This window comes from Macaca mulatta, chromosome 10 (assembly GCF_049350105.2).
Source record: "Macaca mulatta isolate MMU2019108-1 chromosome 10, T2T-MMU8v2.0, whole genome shotgun sequence".
Taxonomy (NCBI): Eukaryota; Metazoa; Chordata; class Mammalia; order Primates; family Cercopithecidae; genus Macaca; species Macaca mulatta.
Window position 1 is genome coordinate 60,639,547 of NC_133415.1, and position 20,521 is coordinate 60,660,067.

Consider the following 20,521-nt stretch of genomic DNA (forward strand, 5'->3'; position numbering starts at 1 on the left):
TGGGAAAACCATGGAATTTAATGATTGGTTTAATTAGCATTATTAAAAACCAACTTGAAATTTTTTCTTTCGCTGTGATAAATGTAACTGTAATTTACATCTCTAAAATTCTAACGAGCCAGTGCCATTATTGGTAAAGTGTTAAGTTACACCAAATTGTCAACATCTAGCCTTTTCTTTTTTAACCTCCAAAGCAGCAGTTACATATGGTTTAACCCAACCCTTTTTATTCATTGAGTTCTGGTGCTGTAAGAATTAGGAAGATATGTAGTTATACTCTATCTGTCCTGAAAAAGAGGTTATATAATCCAGTACTCTTCACAGACAGATTTGGTCAGGTTTATCATGATTTGCCCAGTTTATTTTGATGGAAATGGTGCTAAACACTAGAGAATGAGGCCAGTTGAAAGGAGGTTATTGATTAATCATAAATTCGCTGACAACCTTTTATTTCATGAGTATTTCACATAATCATGATACTGGCAATAGTTTAATAGGCAGCTTTCATTTGTGATGCACTTTGCCTTCATTCACTTAGCATCTGTTACCGAGCACCCACTTTGTAAACAGGCATCATGCTAGGCTCAGGGCTGTGATGGTGAGCCAAACAGGTGTTCCAAAGAAGTATTTTCTTCCAGACTACTTCTGTATGTTACTAAGTATTTGCAAAAAGAGGACCATAGTATACCTATTCTTTTATAGCTGCATTTTTCAATTCAGTATTCTGTGAAGGCCAGGCATGATGGTCCATGCCTGTAATCTCAGCATTTGGGAGGCCAAGATGGGAGGATTGCTTGAGTCCTGGAGTTTGAGACCAGCCTGGACAACATGAAAAGACCTCATTTGTATGAAAAATTAAAAAATTAGCTGGGCATGGTGGCACATGCCTGTAGTCTCAGCTACTCGGAAGGCTGAGGTGGGAAGATCACTTGAGCCCAGGAGGTTGAGGCTACAGTGAGCTGTGTTCATGCCACTCCAGCCTGTCCAACCTGGACAACAGAATGAGACCCTGTCTCAAAAAAAAAAAAAAAAAAAAAAAAAAAAAAAAAAACCTTTTCAGGTATCCCATTATATGTAACCACTTAATTTTTTTTTTCAACTTTTCTTCTACTGTAAATAATGTTCAAAATATGTGTTTTGGGGGAGCATATTAGGTTATGCTAAAGGACTGAAATCATGGACCCAAAATGTAATCATATAAACACAGTATAAGTGTCTGTTTTTCACAGAACTGTTCAATGTGAATGTTTGAGGCAGGGTTCCTCTGTAGTCCTGAGAGGCTAATACTGGCTCTGCCACTTCTAGCTTATGGCCTTCTGGTAGCTCAGTTTCTGCTCTTGGTCATCACCACCACCATCTGTAGGGAGTTGGGGGCCTGGGGCTTGATGGGCCAGGTCTAAGTACTTTTCTAACTTTAACATAGTTCCATGGCCTGTTTTGTTTTATTTGTTTTCTTGTCCCTGCGGCTCTCTTCTAACTCACTAGGAGCTGCCTTGAAGCCACTGAACTAATGGGCTTGGGCAGAAAGGCAGCACCTTTACTCTGATTTTCAAAGACTGCTAGCTCCCTCATTTGCATTTACTGGGAAACCTTTGTAATTCAAGCAGCCTGCAAACCCACCACCTGCTTCTGTATGTTTGCATGCTAAAAATGATTTTTACAGTTTTTAATCCTTGAGAGAAAAAAGCATTTGCTACATGTAAAAATTATATGAAATTAGAAATTTCATTGTTCATAAATACAGTTTTATTGGAACACAACCACACTTATTCATTTATATCTTGTCTATGACTGCTTTTATGCTACCACAAGAGAGCTGAGTAGTTGTGGCAAAGATGCACAAAACCTAAAATATTTCTTGTCTGATCTTGTTAGAGAAAAACTTGGCTAGAGCCCTGGTTTAAAGAACTGCTTATACTTACCTCTCGTTATCTGGGATATAGAAGGTTTTTTCAATCTTATGAGAGCCTTATTTCTAAGATTGTCTACAACTGTCTACAAACCAGCTGATTCTTTGCAGAGTTCAGCTCTCACAAAACTGTGCTAACAGCAGCAGCACACACTATCTTCTGGCTTTTCTCAGCCATTTTGCTTAGTTTTGGACTCTGGTAGACACCTATTTTTTTGTTTGTTTGTTTTGAGACAGAGTTTCACTCTTGTTGCCCAGGCTGGAGTGCAATGGTGCGATCTCAGCTCACTGCAACCTCTGCCTCCCAGGTTCAAGCAGTTCTCCTGTCTCAGCCTCCCAAGCAGCTGGGATTACAGGTGCCTGCCCCATGCCCGGCTAATTTTTGTATTTTTTTGGTAGAGATAGGGTTTCACCATGTTGGCCAGGCTGGTCCTGAACTCCTGACCTCAGGTACTCCACCTGCCTTGGCCTCCAAAAGTGCTGGGATTATAGGCATGAGCCACCGCACCTGGCCGACACCAGTTCTTTTTTCTGAGTTGTCACATGCTTGATTTCACTAACTTTCATCACAGCATGACAGGGACTTCTAGCTTTCTGGCCTGTGATCTCTTTTTCCTCTCCACTTGATGCCATATATTTTTAGATTGACAGCAACATCCTTATTCTAGGTGACACTTAAGGTATTAGTGGGTGTAGTCTGTGCTGCACGTCATAGACCTAAAGTGTAATTAGGGCTTCATACCTCTCTAACAATCCAGTGTGGCTACTAAGGGTTTGACAGTGGTAGAGACACTGGGGTTGGAGGTACATTGTGTCCTTTGTAGTTATTTAGGAATCTGCCTGACAGTTACTGCCATTTTGGGTGTCTAGCTTTACAGTGTCACTCTGAACTTGGTCATAGCCATCCTAGCTCATGGGAAGTGGAAGGCCTGGAGAAGGATGCAAAGTGAGATATATGGCCCAAGCCTGGGAATGGCCCCCAGCATGTCTGTTTACATTCCACTGGAGAGAACTAGTCACAGGCTGCCCCTCACTATAGAGGAAGCTGAGGAAGTAGTGTAGCTGGGCATATGCCATGTGGGGAGGGAGAAACAGATTTTGATGGTCAGCAAGCATTCTGCTTCCAGAGGTGCATACTTTCTTGTATTTCCTAAAGAAATAGGCCGAGTTGTGAAAAGTTTGCTGGTAGAGTAGGTTTATTTATAAAAAAAAATACCTATGCAAATGTGGCTTTAAAATGCAACTCTCCAAATAAATTGTGTGTGAATAAAATATGTATGTTTTCAGGCTATTGCACATTATGAACAATCTGCTGATTATTACAAAGGAGAAGAATCCAATAGGCAAGTATTACTTTTCTTAATATAATTTAATGGGTTTTATTATGTGTGATAAAAAAAAAATACTTCTTTTTATACTCTGTGAGTGTATTTGACTATACCAAATGAAGATGTACTAAGGCCCAGTGCACATCTTTTATTTTTCCATTGGCTTGTTATTCATTCTGCTTTGGTTCTTGATTTCAGCTCAGCAAACAAGTGTCTGCTGAAGGTGGCAGCATATGCTGCCCAGCTTGAGCAGTACCAGAAAGCCATTGAGATCTATGAGCAGGTGAGGATACTGTTGTTTCTTTGGAGAGAAGTTGTCTGAATCATTTTTTAAAATTAAACTTTTTATTTTTCTTTTTATTGAGATATAATCCACACATCATGTGATGAGTACAGTTCATTGGTTTTTAGTCTATTCACAGAGTTGTATAACTATCACCACTACTTAATTCCAGAACATTTTCATCATCCCCAAAAGAAGCCCAGCAGTCCATTCTCTCCTCCCAGTCCCTGGAAGACACAATCTACTCTCTGTCTATATGGATTTGTCTATTCTGAACCTTGAAGATAAATGAAATCACATACTATGTGGCCTTTTGTGACTGCCCTCTTTCACTTAGCATATTGTTTTCAGGGTTCATCCATGTCATAGCAAATGTCAGTATGTCATTGTTTTTCGTGGCTAATACCTCATGGTTTATTTATCAATTTATGGATGTTTGGGGTTTTTCCACTTTGGGTCTATTATCAATAATGCTGCTGTGAACATTTGTGTTAAAGTTTTTGTGGTAGTGTTTTTAGTTCTCTTAGTTATATACCTGGGAATAGAATTGCAGTTGCTGGGCCATGTGGTAAGTACATGTATAACTTTTTGAGGAACTGCCAGGCTTTTTCACAGTGGCTACACCATTATAACTTCCCACTAGCAATGCACAGGGTTCCAGTTTCTCCACATCATCACCAATACTTGTTTTTTTTTTTTTTTTTTTTAATAATAGTCACCTTAATGAGTGTGAAATGTCTCATTTTGTTTTTGATTGTTATTTCTCTAATGACTAGTGATGTTGAGTATCTTTTTATTTGCTTATTGACCATTTGTATATCTTTGGAGGACTGTGTATTCCAGTACTTTCTCTGGATTTAAATTTGGTTGGTTGTTTTTTGGTGGTGAGATTTAGGTGTTCTTTATATATTCTGGATATTAATCCCCTATCAGATATGTGATTTGCAAGTATTTACTCTCATTCTGTGGGTTGTCTCTGGACTCTGTTATTAATGTCCTTTGATTCACTGAAGTCTTAATATTTTGGAAGTCTAGTTTGTCTGTTTTTTCTTTGTCTGGCTTTTGTTGTTATATAGAAGAAATCGTCGCTGATTCTGTTATCATGAGGCTTTTCCCTTCTGTTTTGTTCTAAGAATTGTGTAGTTTTGGCTGTTAGGTTTAGATTTTTTATCCATTTTGAGTTAATTTTTGTATATATTATGAGGTAAGGGTCCAACTTTATTCTTTTATATGTGGATGTCCAGTTTTTCTAGCACCCTTTGTTGAATAGAACTATCTTTTAACTATTGAGTGGTATTATGACCCTTATTGAAATTACTTCACCATATGAAATATGAGGGCTTACTTCTGGGCTCTCTATTCCATTGAACTATTTATCCATCTTTATGCCAGTATTACACTGTTTTTATTTCTGTAACTTTGCAGTAAGTTTTGAAGTCAATAAGTGTGAGTCCTCCAACTTTTTGTTCTTTTTCAGAATTGTTTTGGCTATTCCAGATCCCTTGCATTTTCATCCGAATATTAGGATCAGCTTGTCAATCTCTGCAAAGTAGCCAGCTTAGATTTTGATAGAGATTGTATGGAATGTGCATACCAATTTGAAGAGTGGTTTTAGGGTTTCCAGAGAAACAGAACCAATAAGAGGTATAGAGGTGTATGTGTGTGTGTTTGTGTGTGAGTGTGTATGTGTGTTTAGAGAGAGAAATTACTGTAGGGAATTGATTTGCTTGATTATATAGGCTGAGAAGGTCTGAAATTTGCAGTCTGAAGTCCCAGGAGAGCCAATGGTATAGCTCCAGTCCAAATCCGAAGGCCTCAGAACCAGGAGAGTTGATAGTGTAATTTCTAGTCTGAGTCCAAGTCTGAAGCAGGAGAATACCAGTGTCCTGGCTCTAAGACAGGCATTGAGAATAAATTCTTCCTTTTAACCTTTTATTTTTTTCAGGTTTTCAGTAGATTGGATGAGGCCCACCCACAATGGGGAGGGCAATCTGCTTACTCATCTTACTGATTCAAATGTTAATCTCATTCAGAAACACCCCACAGACACACTCAGAATAACACCAAATATCTGGGCACCCTGTAGCCCACTCAAGTTGACACATAAAATCAGTCATCACAGAGAGTATTGCCATGTTAAAATCAGTCATCACAGAGTATTGCCATCTTAACAATACTAAGTCTGAGTCTATGAATACAGAGTTCCTTTTATATTTATTTGGCTCTTCTTTCATTTTGCTCAACAGTGTTTTGTAGTTTTTGGTGTGCAAGTTTTGTACTTGTTGGGTGAAACATACTCCAAAGTATTTTATTTTTTCTGATGCTACAAATTGAATTATTTTCTTAATTTCCTTTTAAGATTGTTAATTGCTAGTGTATGGAAATACTGTTGAATTTTGGGTATCAATTTTTTGTCCTGTAACCATGCCAAACTTGTTTATTAGCTCTAATAGGTTTTTTTTGTGTGGATTCCTTAGGTTTTCTATATCCAAAATCATGATATCTGCAAATAACAATAGTTTTACTTCTTCCTCTGCAATCTGAATGCGTTTTACTTCATTTTGTCGGTTGCCCTGGCTAGAATCTCCAGTGCAGTGTTGAATAGAAGTGACAAGAGCAGACATCCTTGTCTTGTTCCTGATCTTGTAAGGAAAACTTCCAGTCTTTCATATTAAGTATGATATTGGTAGTGGGGTTTTGGTAAATGCCTTTATCAGTTTGAGGCAGTTCCCCTCTCTTCCTAGTTTGTTGAGTGTTTTTATAATCAAAGGGTATTAGATTTTGTCAGACGTTTTTCTGTGTCTGTTGAGATAAGCATACGGTTTTTGTCCTAATCAGCTTAATATTGTATATTACATTGATTGATTTTCATATGTTGAACCAACCTTACATTCCTGGAATAAATTCTACTTGGTCATTGCAAACTTTGAGGGGTTTCCCCAGAACACCCTCAAGTTTATTAATAATTTGTTAGACGAACTTACAGAACCCACTGAAAGCTGTTATACTCACAGTTATGGTTTATTACAGCAAACGGGTACAGATTAAACTCAGTCAAAGGAGAGACTCATGGGGCAGGGTCCAGGAGACTTCCAGGAAGAGCTTTCAGTTGTCCTCTCTCAGTGGAGTTATGTAAACAGCACTTACTTCCCCCAACAGTAATGAGTGAAAATAAGCATAGACTACTGCCAATCAAGGAAGCTCCCCTGAATCCGGTGTTTTGAGTTTTTACTGGGGCCCAGTGACATAGATGTTGACCACCCTTGTGGCTGACTTTACTTTTTGTAAGTGCCAGAATTGGTTTGCTAACATTTTGTTGAGGATTTTATGTCTATATTCATAAAGGATATTGATCGTTAGTTTTCTTGTGGTGTCTGTGTCTGGTTTTGGAATCAAGGTAATTCTGGCCTCAGAATGCATTAGGATGTCTTCTTCCTCTTGTGTTTTATGGAAGAGTTTGTAAAGGATTGGTGTCAATTCTTCTTTAAATGTTTGGTAGAATTCAATTATTTCTCTCTTTTTTGTTTTTATTTTCACTGATTTCTGTTTTTATTGTTATTTCCTCCATTTTGTTTTCTTTGGATTTGTTTTGCTCTTTTTCTGGGTACTTCACATGGACGTTTAGCTTGCTGATTTTTATCTTTGTTGTGTATGCATTTTTAGTGTTATCAATTACCTTTTCATAGGTTTGGCTACTTCCCAATTTTATTATATCATTGTACTTTTATTTTTATTCAGTTAGTTGGATTTATTGATTTCCCTTGAGACTTCAGTGACCCATGGATTATTTAGTAGTGTTTTATTTAATTTCCAAGTGTTTGGCAGAGATTTTTCTGTAATCTTTCTATTGTTGAATTCTTGCTTTTAATTCCATTGTAGTTAGATAACATATTTTTACATGATTTCAATTCTTACAAATTTGTTTGTTTTATGGCCTAGAATATGGTCTGTCTTGGCATATGTTTTATGATTATGCTGTTATTGGGTGATGTTTATAAATGTTGATTAGCTCCTGTTGGATGATGGCATTATTAAGTTCTTTAATATACTTGCTAATCTATCTATCTGTCTTTGTCTCTCTCTCTCTCCCTCTTTCTTTCTCTTTCTCTCTGTCTCTCTCTGTCCTCTCTCTCTCTCTCTCTCTTTTTTTTTGAGACAGAGTCTTGCTCTGTCACTCAGGCTGGAGTGCAGTGACTTGATCTCAGCTCACTGCAACTCTCCACCTCCCAGGTTCAAACGATTTTCGTGCCTCAGCCTCCCAGGTAGCTAGGATTACAGGTGTGTGCCTTCACATCCAGCTAATTTTTCTATTTTTTAGTAGAGACAGGGTTTTGCCATGTTGGCTAGGCTGGTCTCAAATTCCTGGCCTCAAATGATCTGCCTGCCTTGTCCTCCCAAAGTGCCAGGATTATAGGTGTGAGCCACCGTGCTTGGCCTTTGATTTTCTTTCTAATTCTGTCCATTGTTGAGAGTTGGGTGTTAAAATCTCCAACTGTAGTTGTGGAGTTGTCTGACTCGTCTTTCATTGTGTCAGTCTTTGCTTCACATACTTTGCACCTCTGGATTGCTATTCTTGCTGGAGTGACCCTTTTATCATTACATAATGTCCTCTGTCTCTGGTAATTTTCTTGGCTCAAGTCTACTTTATCTACTTTATAGCCCTGCCTGTTTTCTTTTGATTAATGTTTATATGATATGTTGGTCCATTCTTTTTCTTTCGGCCTGTCTATATCACTTAACTGAAGTGAGTTTCTTGTAGTTGGATCCTGGTTTTTTTTGAGACAGAGTCTTGCTCTGTCTCCTACGCTGGAGTGCAGTGGCGTGATTTCGACTCACTGCAACCTCTGCCTACTGAGTTCAAGTAATTCTCCTGCCTCAGCCTCCCGAGTAGCTGAGATTATAGGTGCATGCCAGCATGCCCGGCTAATGTTTGTGTTTTTGGTAGAGATGGGATTTCATCATGTTGGCCAGGCTGGTTTCATACTCCTGACCTCGGTGATCCACCTGCCTTGGCCTCCCAAAGTGCTGGGATTACAGGCATGATCCACCACAGCCAATCTGGATCCTGTTTTTTAATCCACTGTGCCAATCTTTGTTTCTCAAGTGGTGTATTTAGATCATTCACATTTAATGCAGTTATTTATATGTTAGGGCTTAATTCTGCTTTCTGCCATTTAAGTTTTTGCTTTCTATTCTTTGCTTTTTGTTTCTCTTTTTCCAGCATTTTTATGGGTTGCATTGTTTTATTCTTTTCTTTTCTTTTTTCTTTTTCTTTCTTTTCTTTCTTTCTTTCGAGACTGGGTTTCACTCTGTCACCTAGGCTGGAGGGAAATGGTGCAACCTTGACTCACTGTAGCCTCCACCTCCCAACCTCAAGCAGTCCTCCTGCCTTAGCCTCCAGAACAGCTGGGACTACAGGCATGCACCACCACACCTGGCTATTTTTTATAGCGATGGGGTTTTGCCATGTTGCTCAGGCGGGTCTTGAACTCCTGAGCTCAAGTCATCTGCCCACCTTGGCCTCCTCAAGTGCTAGGATTATAGCCATGAGCCGCGACGCCCAGCCTACTTGATTTTCTAGTGTTTCTAAGTACAGTTATTCCTCAGTGTCTGCAGGGGATTAGTTCCAAGACCTCTCTCATATATCAAAATCTGTGCATAGTCAAGTTCCACAGTTGGCCCTGTGGAACTCACATATAAAAACGTCGGCCTTCCATTTACGTGGGTGTTGAATTCCTAAGACTACTGTATTTTCAATCCACATTTGGTTGAAAAAATCCGTGTATAAGTGGATTCACACAGTTTAAACCCGTATTGTTGGAGAATCAATGGTATATATCTTTGTGTAGCTTTTGTGGTTAAATGCTCTAGGTTGGTGTCATCATTTTATCAGTTCTGGTGAAATACAGAAATCTTTCCTCCCTTTCTGTTCTTTTACTCCCCCTATTCAATATACAGTTGTCTTAATGTTTCCTCTGCATACATTTAGAACCACATGAGTCAATGTTAGAATTTTTGTTTCAGCCACCAAACATAATTTAGAAAACTCAAGAAAGAAAGCCTGTTATATTTACCCATATTTTTGCTTACCATGTTCTTTCTTCCTTCTGGATGTTCCAAGATTATTGTTTCCTTTCTATTTAGTCTATTTGTCATTTTTTTAGGGTAGGTCTGCTGACAACAGATTTTCTTAGTGTTCCTCTATCTGGAAACATTTTAATTTCACCTTCATTTCTAAAACATAGTTTCCCTGGGAGTACAATTCTAAGTTGTTCTTTTCCTTTAGTTTGAAAAATGTACACTTTATGGCTTCCAAGGTTTTACAAACTTCTGACATCAAGTGATCCACCTACCTCAGCCTCCCAAAGTGCTGGGATTACAGGCATGAGCCACCGCGCCCAGTCGGCTTCCATTGTTTTTGATGAGAAGTCTGCTGTCATTCAACGTGTTTTCCCCTATAAAAAAGGTGTTGTGGTCGGGCGCGGTGGCTCAAGCCTGTAATCCCAGCACTTTGGGAGGCCGAGACGGGTGGATCACGAGGTCAGGAGATCGAGACCATCCTGGCTAACACGTGAAACCCCGTCTCTACTAAAAAATACAAAAAAAAAAAAAACTAGCCGGTTGAGGTGGCGGGCGCCTGTAGTCCCAGCTACTGGCAGAGGCTGAGGCAGGAGAATGGCGTGAACCTGGGAGGCGGAGCTTGCAGTGAGCTGAGATCCGGCCACTGCACTCCAGCCCAGACGACAGAGCGAGACTCCGTCTCAAAAAAAAAAAAAAAAAAAAAAAAAGGTGGTGTTCTCTGGGCACTTTCATAATTTTTTTTCTTTTAGTTTTCAGAAGTTTATAATGCGGCTTGGACAGATGTATGTAGTTTTAAGCTATTTGAGTTTCACTAAACTTACAGAATCTGTAGCTTTATGTTCCTTGTTAAATTTGAGAATCGTTTAGCAATTATTTCTTCAAGTACTTTTTCAGCCTCCCTTTTTTTTTTTTTTTTTTTTTTTTTTAAGACCGAGTCTTGCTCTGTCTCCCAGACGTGCCAGTGTAGTGGCACAGTCTTGGCTCACTGCAACCTTCGCCTCCCATGTTCAATCATTTCTCTTGTCTCAGCCTCCCAAACAGGTGCTCGCCACCACACCTGGCTAATTTTTGTATTTTTAGTAGAGACAAGGTTTCGCCATGTTGACCAGGCTGCTCTTAAACTCCTGACCTCAAGTGGTTTACCTGCCTTGGCTTCCCAAAGTGCTGGGATTACAGGTATGAGCCACCGTGCCCAACCAGCCCTTTTCTCTTTCTCCTCCCCTTCTAGAACACAGATGCCACAAAAGTGAGACTGTTTTGTTATCCCATGGGTCCTTGATGTTCCGTTCTTTTTTGTCAGTTTGTCTTCTCTCTGTTGTTCCTGTTGTTGTCTTCCATTCACTGCTTCTTTCCTCTGTCCCTTTCGTCCTGCTGTTGAGCCCACCCACTTTATATGTGGGTTTTTTTTTCCAGTTTTGAAATTTTTATTTGTTTTTACTTTATATCTTTTTCCTGTGGCTTCCTTTTTCTTTGTGGATGCTTTCCCTTTTTCCATTAGCTTCAGCTGTTGTTGTAATTGCTTGTTGAAGCATTTTTATGAGGGCTCCTTTAAAATCTTTGTTGGATATTTTGAACATTTCCGTCATCTGGAACCATCATCCGTTAATGGTCTTTTTTCATTTAGCTTGAGATCTTCCTGTGTTTTTGGTATTACGAGTCATTTCTGATTGAAAACAGGGAATTTGCACATTAGGTTATGAGACTGGGTCTTGTTTAAACCTTCTCTTTCAGTTGGCCTTCTTTGACATTTCTCTGGCTGGGGAAGTTGGGGATGTTACCTCATTACTGCCAGGTGGAGGTAGAAGTGTCAGCTCCCCACCAGGTCTCTGTTGACACCTGAGGGGCCTAGTCAGCCCTGGGCAGAAGTGGCATCCCCTCTCCTTATCTGTTTCTGCCAGCACAGTGCTGGTTTGTTCTTGGTGTGGTGAGAGTCTTCACCCTCCACTAGACCTCTTTTGATAGCACATCAGCTGGAGAAAGAAGGGGAACCTCTTTCTTGCTGGGTAGTGGCAGGATGCAGGCTCCCAGTGTGGTCTGCACTGCCTTAGTGGCAGCGGGTTGGGTGGGGATGAAGCCTCAGCTCCCTATTTGGCCTTCTCTGAAGCTCCTAAGCAGAGGTATTGGGGTCCTTCTTACAGTCTTTCAAGAATGGACTTTAGGACTCCTTCTTCAGCCTTTGATGATGTAAATGGGGTTAGGGCGTCAGTTTTTCTGTGGTATTTGGCTGGAATAGAGCAGTTATTGTCTAAGTGTTTTCTCTCTTACTGGGCTGCCCCTTTTCTAGTCCTTTGGCCAGAGAAAGCAGGCTTTTGTCTCTTCTCTTTTGATCTGCGCATACAGGCATTTCTGGGTTGCTGGTTCCTCAGTTTCATGCCATGGATATAGGAAAGGAAAAGAAAACCCAGGGAACCCACCACCACGTTTTCCCTTGGGAAACATTTGTTTTTTAGAAAATGACCTGGGCTTTTAGTAGTGCTTTGTGGGAGGATTAGGGGAAAGGATGTTTACTCCATCTTACTGGAAGCAGAATTCTTCTAAGCTATTTTTAACTGGTTAAGACTTCATGTGTTTAACGGTCTTGTCTAGTAAAATTTCTACTATATGGTATTGGGTTAAAATAATGTATTTCATAGCTAAACTAACATAAGATCAATAATTATTTTCTAAAGGACAACAGATGAGGATGACTTTGCCTGATATAAAAGGGTAAACCTTTTAAATTTAGTTCTGCGTTCTGTGCCTAGGTTGGGGCAAACACCATGGATAATCCTTTGTTGAAGTACAGTGCAAAGGATTACTTCTTCAAAGCTGCCCTCTGCCACTTCATAGTAGACGAGTTGAATGCCAAGGTAAGGAGTCCTTCAGCACTGATTGACTGATTTCATCCTTAAGAACACGTACACATTCTCTCTTGTTCTTGGAGTCGTTTCATTGCGATGTTAGTACCAAGAATAAACTGGGTACATTAAAAATAATAGGTATTTTTCTGTGGTATGTGTCCCAGTTGTAATCTTTTAACAGCTGTCAAAGCTGTTCTCAAAAGTTCCCTGATAGTTTATAGCCATACCACCCTGAACACACCCAATCTCGTCTGATCTCGGAAGCTAAGCAGTGTAGAGCCTGGTACTTGAATGGGGGGCACTGCCTGGGAATACTTAGTGCTATAGGCTTAAATATATGTCTATATTCACTGGTAGCCACAGTTTTGTTTTTGTTTTTGTTTTTTAGTAGTTTTGCTTTAAAGAAATTACAGGGCCGGGCGTGGTGACTCACGTCTGTAAACCCTGCATTTTGGGAGGCCAAGTGGGGTGGATCACCTGAGGTCAGGAGTTCGAGACCAGTCTGGCCAACATGGTGAAACCCTGTTTCTACTAAAAATACAAAAATAATTAGCCAGGTGTGGTGGCAGGTGTCTCTAAGAGCTACTTGAGAGGCTGAGGCAGGAGAATCACTTGAACCTGGGAGGCAGAGGTTGCAGTGAGCTGAGATCGCGCCTCTGCACTCTAGCCTAGGTGACAGAGTAAGACTCTGTCTAAAAAAAAAAAAAAGAAATAAGGAACTAAGGGGGAGGAGGAGACGATAAGAGTAGGATAATATCCATTTAAAAAACAACCAAAAAAACAGGCAAGCTCAGAAACGGTGTTGGAGTGAGGACTGGGAAGCAATTGGAAAGCACAGTGAGCACTGGGAGCCAAGAGGCAAAAAGGCAGGCAGCCTTGACGTGGCCGGTGTCTGGAGTGGAAAGAGCAGAATTAAAGCCACTAAGAGAATGTTCTTTCTGTCAGCTTTGAGCAGGAAGCTAAATGTAATTTATTTGGAATCTGTACTGTATTAAGAGCTTCTCCATTTAATGGATGGCACAGATACCTGGTCTGTGAGTGTTTACGAATTCATTTTCATTTACACTGTCTTCTCGGCAGCAGCATGACTCAGAAAAAAATGGTTTAGAAATTATTCTTAATTGAAATGGAAAATTCAGAATAGACAGATTGTCTATGTTGATTCTGCTGTTGAGTTTAACTGCATACTTCTTCAACACTTAATAGGATATAGGTAGATCTTATTTGAAGCTGGTAAAATGTCGAAAGCTTTGTTTAGTAAGTCTGAAATTGATGAGTGGTTTTTCTCTCTCAGCTTGCTCTTGAGAAATATGAGGAAATGTTTCCAGCGTTTACTGATTCAAGAGAATGTAAATTATTGAAAGTAAGTAATACTAGAACTTTGAAGAAAAATGCTTTTGTTCTGTCAGGTGACAACACCTAAGTGGGGTTGGGTATGAAGTGAAGTTTTAATCTATAAAGTCTGCTAACTGAGGGGCCCTGGTACTTTCCTGCTTTAGCATTATAGGTGTTCAAATGCAATTAAGGTCAGAAACATGTAGTTGTATTCTGAAATAGGCACCTCAGAAATGTTAGTACAAAAACTAGATCCCTAACTTGAATCTTGACTTGTATTTGAGTATTTCCGCAATTGTGTGCAATATTTGGCAACATTGGTGTTATACTTAAAGTATATATTTAGAAATGGGACTTCATCTTACGGAACTATTTTTTAAAATATTTTTGTGCTACCAGAAACTCCTAGAAGCTCATGAAGAACAAAACAGTGAAGCTTACACTGAAGCAGTAAGTTATGCTTTTGGGACATGTTACATTATTTGAAGATTTAAGTTAAACTTCTTTTCCTTTTCATTATGTAAAATCTAAACATTTATTTGAACATGACTCCAGCATACCTTGAGTTGTATTTTCCAAAGGTCATCTTTTATATATCACACAAATTAAACAGTTCTATTAGCCATGCTGAGATTTGACTTATATTCAAAAGTAATTTAGCTGTAAGACTAGTTCAGGAGCAAATATTCCATTTATATTCTTATAATTTGCTCTTTTAATTTTTTCTTTTGAAAATAATCTGACCCATAAATAAGTGTAAAGTAAAATTAGTTAAGGCCAGGCACAGCATCTCAGACCTGTAATCCTAGCACTTTGGGATGCCAAGGCAGGCAGATCATGAGTCAGGAAATCGAGACCATCCTGGCCAGCATGGTGAAACCCCATCTCTGCCAAAAATACAAAAATTAGCCGGGCGTGCTGGCACATGCCTGTAGTCCCAGCTACTCAGGAGGCTGAGGCAGAAGAATCACTTGAACCTGGGAGGCGGAGGTTGCAGTGAGCTGAGATTGCGCCACTGCACTCCAGCCTGGTGACAGAGTGAGACTCTGTCTCAAAAAAAAAAAAAAAAAAAAAAAAAAAAAAAAAAAAATTTACATTAAATATAATTTAAAATATTAAAACTAAGTAGTGAGAATTTGCTGTATTCGTGGCATGAAAAAAATGGAAGGTGGCCAGGCATGGTGGCTCACGTCTATAATCCTAGCACTTTGGGAGGCCGAGGCGGGTGGATCACCTGAGCTCAGGAGTTTGAGACCAGCCTGGCCAACATGGTGAAACTCCATCTCTATTAAAAATACAAAAATTAGCTAGGCATGGTGGAGTGTGCCTGTAATCCCAGCTACTTAGGAGGCTGAGGCAGGAGCCTCAGAACCTAGTGGGCAGAGGTTGCGGTGAGTCAAGATCACGCCGTTGCATTCCAACCTGGGCAACAAGAGTGAAACTCCATCTCAAAAATAAATAAATAAGTAAAAAATAAAAAAATATATATTTTTAAAATGAGGGTTTTTTCCTTTATAATTTTTGTTTTTCCATCTTTTGCCATGTCATGTTTAGAATTAAGCAAAAAAAAATTTTTTTAATATATTTTGAAACAGAGCCTCACTCTGTCACTCAGGCTGGAGTGCAGTGATGTGATCATGGCTCACTGCAGCCTCAACCTCCTGAGTTCAGGTGATCCTCCCACCTCAGACTCCTGAGTAGCTGGGACTATAGGTACACACCACCACACCCACCTAATTTGTGTGTGTGTGTGTGTGTGTGTGTTTGAGACAAGTTTTCACCATGTTGCCTAGGCTGGTCTCTTAACTCCTGGGCGTAAGCTATCCACATGCCTTGGCCTCCCAAAGTTGAAGGATCACACCCAACCTCAAGCAAATTTCTCAGTAGCCTCCTGTAACATGTTCATCACAACTCAGGAGTGATGGTGGAAAGGAATGTTTTCCTGTTGAACTTTTGCCTGCCACATCATTTTCATCCTATTGTAATTTTTTTCTTTGATAATGCATTGAAATGTGTTAAAGGAATTCCGCTTCCATACATATTCTAACTCTGCAATTAATGTTTTCCCATGTTCAGTGAGTAATTTTCCATATTACTTTCACATTTTTATGCAATGTCCAGTTTCTTTTGCCACAATAATTATGACTGTTAATGAATTTTCTTTTTACACATGTTTGAAAACAGAGAAATGTCAAGCCCAGGAACTAGTCACTAGTATCATCAAAATAGTAACAGGATAATGAAACAATAAACAGTTTTTTAGTGAAGAAAGTTATAAACCGGAATTATTAATTTCAAATAACAAAGAAAGTTAGTAGATTATAGCTGTAAATGTATAAACAGCTTGGGGTACTATTATTTTGTGTTTTTAACGTATTTACATGGGGTAATTCCTGCTCCTCTTTCTTTATACTAGGTGAAGGAATTTGACTCAATATCTCGTTTGGATCAGTGGCTGACCACCATGTTACTTCGCATCAAAAAGTCCATCCAAGGGGATGGAGAAGGAGATGGAGACCTAAAATGAAATGTTTTTGTCTTTGTGGCATGCAGCTAACTCCTGTTTAGTTTTGTCTTAGGGTCAAGTGATCTTTATGGGATGCCCATTTAATGGCTTAATTTTGTTGCATATGAGCCAGACAGCCTGGGTATTGTTTAAGCTCCCCGAGTCTGTGTTGCTGTGAAATGGATGAAGGGGAGGCTCCTGTTCATCTTGTGGTAATGATGGGTTGTTTCATGCTTATCAGAACCCCCAGCGTTTTCTGAGAAGTACTTCAGAATCTCATTCCTCATATTTCATTGGTATTTGTGGAGCCTATGTTTAATGTTGCCATGTGTTTTTATGTCCTTTTTGTTAGACTTGAGTACTCAGCCCAGTTGTTCTCATAGATGCTTTGCATTTTCTCTGTGCTTTGGCATCTGGATATGTTCTTTAAATGTGTGTTTAGTTTAGGACAGTTACTAGGAATGAGTTTATAACTTTATTAGAAATCACTTCTATTTTTGTTATCCTGTGATTATTTTGATGGTGCTAGTGACTAGTTTCTTTGCTTTTTGTGTTGTTCCGTGTGCTAACATGTGCATGGCAAAAATTTAGAATAGCCAGGGTCTGTAGGCATCACATTGTGAGGAAAGGAGCTTTCTGGAAGTACTTGCTTCATGTATGGATGAGTGTCAAAGTGAATTTGATTTGTACTTAGACACACACACACACACACACACACACACACACACACCACAAGATCTATTAGAAATGGAATTTTTCTCTTTTTCTGGAGATAGTTTTCACTTCTAGTTGGAGTGGAAATCCCTTTATATTTGCATTAAAGTATTTTAATTGGCACAGCCTGCTCGTTATTTTCATGTTTATACACTTTCCCACATTGAGGTGGTGTGTTCTGTGCTATGGCTATAGAAATCTTGGTCAGGGCTGGATAGATTATCTAAGTCAAGCTTGAGAATGAATGTATGTAATTTTCCTGTTTATTGCACATGATGGGTTAGGTGGGGTAAATGTGGTACAGGTATGTACTGTATGCCCAAGTGGGCAAGAACCCCAACTTGTTTCTCAGGGGACTTGATTGTTCTCTTAGCTGGTGGAATATTTTGGCTTATGTGTTTGAACTCTGTCATGTTTAATTGGTTTATATATGTATGCTATCTTGATTCATGAACTTGATTCTATTATTTTATATGCTGATATTTAGACATACTCTTGTCTCCTGAATGTCCTCTGCATATTTTATAGTTAAATGATTTATATTTGAAATGTGTTTGTTGCCATACTTAACCCAGCAGACACTCTGACATCATGGAGCTTCACTGATGACAGATAACGAAACTTTCTATGTTATGTCAGGTAGTAGTAAGTAGTATTGGAATGATGTTTTCATTTTTGATGGCTCTCAACTGGAATTGGTAGGATTTTATTGGGCTGAAGTACAGTGAGTGTTTCCAGGCCAAGGGTCAAGTGCAGGTTGTTTAAGAAATGATGAGTAGGTCAGTCTAGGAAGAAAGAAAGCAGCAGGAAAGGAAGTGGGAAGGGCCAGCCGAGGACAGATTGTAGAGGATCCACATCAGATGGCCACGAGGGCTTGCAGGCTGTAGTTATGGTGGTGACATGCATGAGGTGGGCTGGTAGTGCAGGAAGCTCTGTGATGTCAGAGCATCCACTGGGGGGTGGTGATGAAGATGCTCTGTCTGTGGGCCCTAGAATTTAATGTGGATTTCCTTCTTCCTTCCAAGTTCTGAGATTCTTAAATGACAGCTGGCTGTCTCCAGAGGTAAGACCTGGAATGGAGTCCCAGTTGGTACTTTTTCACTCCCTCTTAGAATCTCTTATGAAAAAATGATCAGAAGGAAAAGTGGGGTTTTGTTTCCCTAGCTAATAATATATCCTACAACTAGCCAAATGCACTTTTGTGAAAATGGGGTGTGAGGAATGGTTCTGCAGCTTGAGTCCTCTGGTTTTAAGTAGTTTGTTTCTACTTGTTTAAAGAATCTTCTGGTCTGACCACTTAAAGTAAAAACCAAATGATTTATTTTAGGGCAATTATGTTTAGCTTTCATCATGATACTCCAACAGACCCCTGTCGGAAGGGGTATGTTTTTTTAACAATAGTGTTTGTAACATTTTGTTGTGTCAATTAGAGGGTCACTTGTTTGTATTGCAGTAAACACTGGGACCAGTTCTGGGGTTAATAATTAATTTTTGTTTTTAATATTTCACATAAAAAGAATCAAAGTAACTGTAATGGCTAGAAGATACCTGCCAGAAGATAAAAAAAAGAATGAGAGAAAAAGCCCAGTCAGTGGTGTGCAAACTTACTTCCTTTAAATGTCTCATGGATGTAGGACAGTGACTTGTTTCAAGATGCCTGTGAGCTAGGTCAAGATGTATAGAATGTTACTTATGAACAAAATATAATTGTTTATGGTAAATTCTTGTACTTTAGCAAATCTGGAGTTAGTTCATAGTCAAAGTCAATTAATATTTCTTATAGGAAACTTTTGCTTTTTGTGGCAACATTTTTATAGCTTGTGTGAGTTCCTTTTTTTATTTAATGATTTCAAAGCAGTATTTTTGCACAGTTGTGACCGTGTGTGGTGGTGTCACTGTAACCAAAGTATATGCACCAGCCCTTGTGCATTTATTGTTTCTCCTGATTTTGTGCATTTAAATGTCCAAATGCAAATCTTTGTGACTTCCTCTGGAGGACTTGGCAGCACAGCATGCCCCCGTGACCTGCCTGCTGTGGTATGAGCTGTGACCAAGAGCAGGCTTCCTGCTCCATGGAGTCCTGAGTTGCTCTGGGATAGGGGATTACATTATGAAAACTAACCATGTGTAACAATAAATCTACCTTAGCAGAAAAAGTGTGTTTGTTTTATTTTAATCTGTACAGTTAAGTGGAAATTATCAGTAATATTTTGACGAGTCTTCTTGCTAAATTGGCATAGGTCAAAAGTAGCTTCCATTGTTTCAAGTTGTTCCCGTTAAGATTAAGGCAACAGACGTTAATACTCTCTAGGCTCCGGTCATTTGGTGGGAATTCCAGGGCACCGTAGTGGTTTTGCAGACTGAGGGTTTAGAAGGAAACCCAGGTTACTTCTGTTGATGCAGTCCACTGAAGTACATGATAACCCAGCAGACCCCACATTCTCATCCCTTTCTTGAATCCTTTAGGGTCTACAGTTACTTGCAAAGTTGAGGAAGGCATAGTTGCTGGAAGACTGGTGGGGAGGTGAGGCACCCCTAAGCCTGACACTCTCCTACCCCAAGAAAGTACCACTCAACTATCTGGTCAGTGTGGGCATTTATCTTAATTTTGCAAGTATCTGCAGGGGAGAGGGGATGCCCCTGGGGAAGGGTCAGTCCCACTGACCACTGGGGCCTGAAGTTCTGGTGAGGAAGAGGACCCATGGTGGGTAGTGCAGGCTGGCTTATCCTACCATCCTATCATAGAGCCTTGACTTCAGGTCCTAAAGTATATTCACAACACTTCACGTAAGTCAAAGCAAATGTTTTAAATGGTAAACAAGCTGTCCCCGTCTAGGTGTTCTGAGTTGTTGATCATTCAAAGCCTAAATCAAGTGGCTCTTCTCAGAATCAGTTTCCTAATGAAGATGCCACCATGGTAGTTTAAAAGCTTAGTTTTGTCAGCCTTGGTTAAGACTCCACATACAGATTGCCAAAGGTATGCAGATGATTTTCCAAGTCTCATTTAGGATGATGTGATAGATCGGGGTCCCCAACCGGTTAGAAACTGGGCCCCACGGCAAGAGGTGAGCTGCGGCCAGTGAAGCTTCATCTGTATTTGCAGCCATTCCCTGTGGCTCACATTACCACCTGAGCTCTGCATCCTGTCAGATCAGCAGCGGCATTAGAGTCTCATAGGAATGCGAACCCTATTGAACTGCGCATGCACAGGATCTAGGTTGTACGCTTTTTGTGAGAATCTAATGCCTAATGATCTGTCAGTGTCTCCCATCACCCCCAGATGGGACTGTCAAGTTGCAGGAAAACAGGCTCAGGGCTCCCACTGATTGTACGTTATGGTGCATTGTATAATTATTTCATTGTATATTACAATGCAATAATAATAAAGTGCACAATAAATGTAATGTGCTTGAATCATCCTGAAACCATTCTGTCCCCCCACCTGTGGAAAAATTGTCTTCCATAAAACTGGTCCCTGGTGCCAGAAAGGCTGGGGACTGCTGTGCTAGATGGTCCTCTGATCTG

At 39.8% G+C, this 20,521-nt stretch overlaps 1 protein-coding gene across 5 annotated transcripts in view; it reads left to right on the forward strand.

Annotated features, from left to right (window-relative positions):
* Positions 1–19,152, forward strand: part of NAPB (NSF attachment protein beta) — a 50,993-nt gene extending 31,841 nt beyond the window's left edge. For 3 of the 5 annotated variants that reach the window (XM_028828122.2, XM_015149601.3, XM_028828126.2), the window contains 6 exons: positions 3,197–3,252; positions 3,436–3,520; positions 12,346–12,450; positions 13,736–13,804; positions 14,176–14,226; positions 16,193–19,152. In XM_028828122.2, coding sequence (XP_028683955.1) covers positions 3,197–3,252; positions 3,436–3,520; positions 12,346–12,450; positions 13,736–13,804; positions 14,176–14,226; positions 16,193–16,303 — 477 coding nt within the window. In that variant the 3' untranslated portion in view covers positions 16,304–19,152. The remainder of the gene's footprint in view (positions 1–3,196; positions 3,253–3,435; positions 3,521–12,345; positions 12,451–13,735; positions 13,805–14,175; positions 14,227–16,192) is intronic. The other 2 variants (XM_077951097.1, XM_077951098.1) reach the window with 1 other exon arrangement.
* Positions 19,153–20,521: the final 1,369 nt, after the last annotated feature.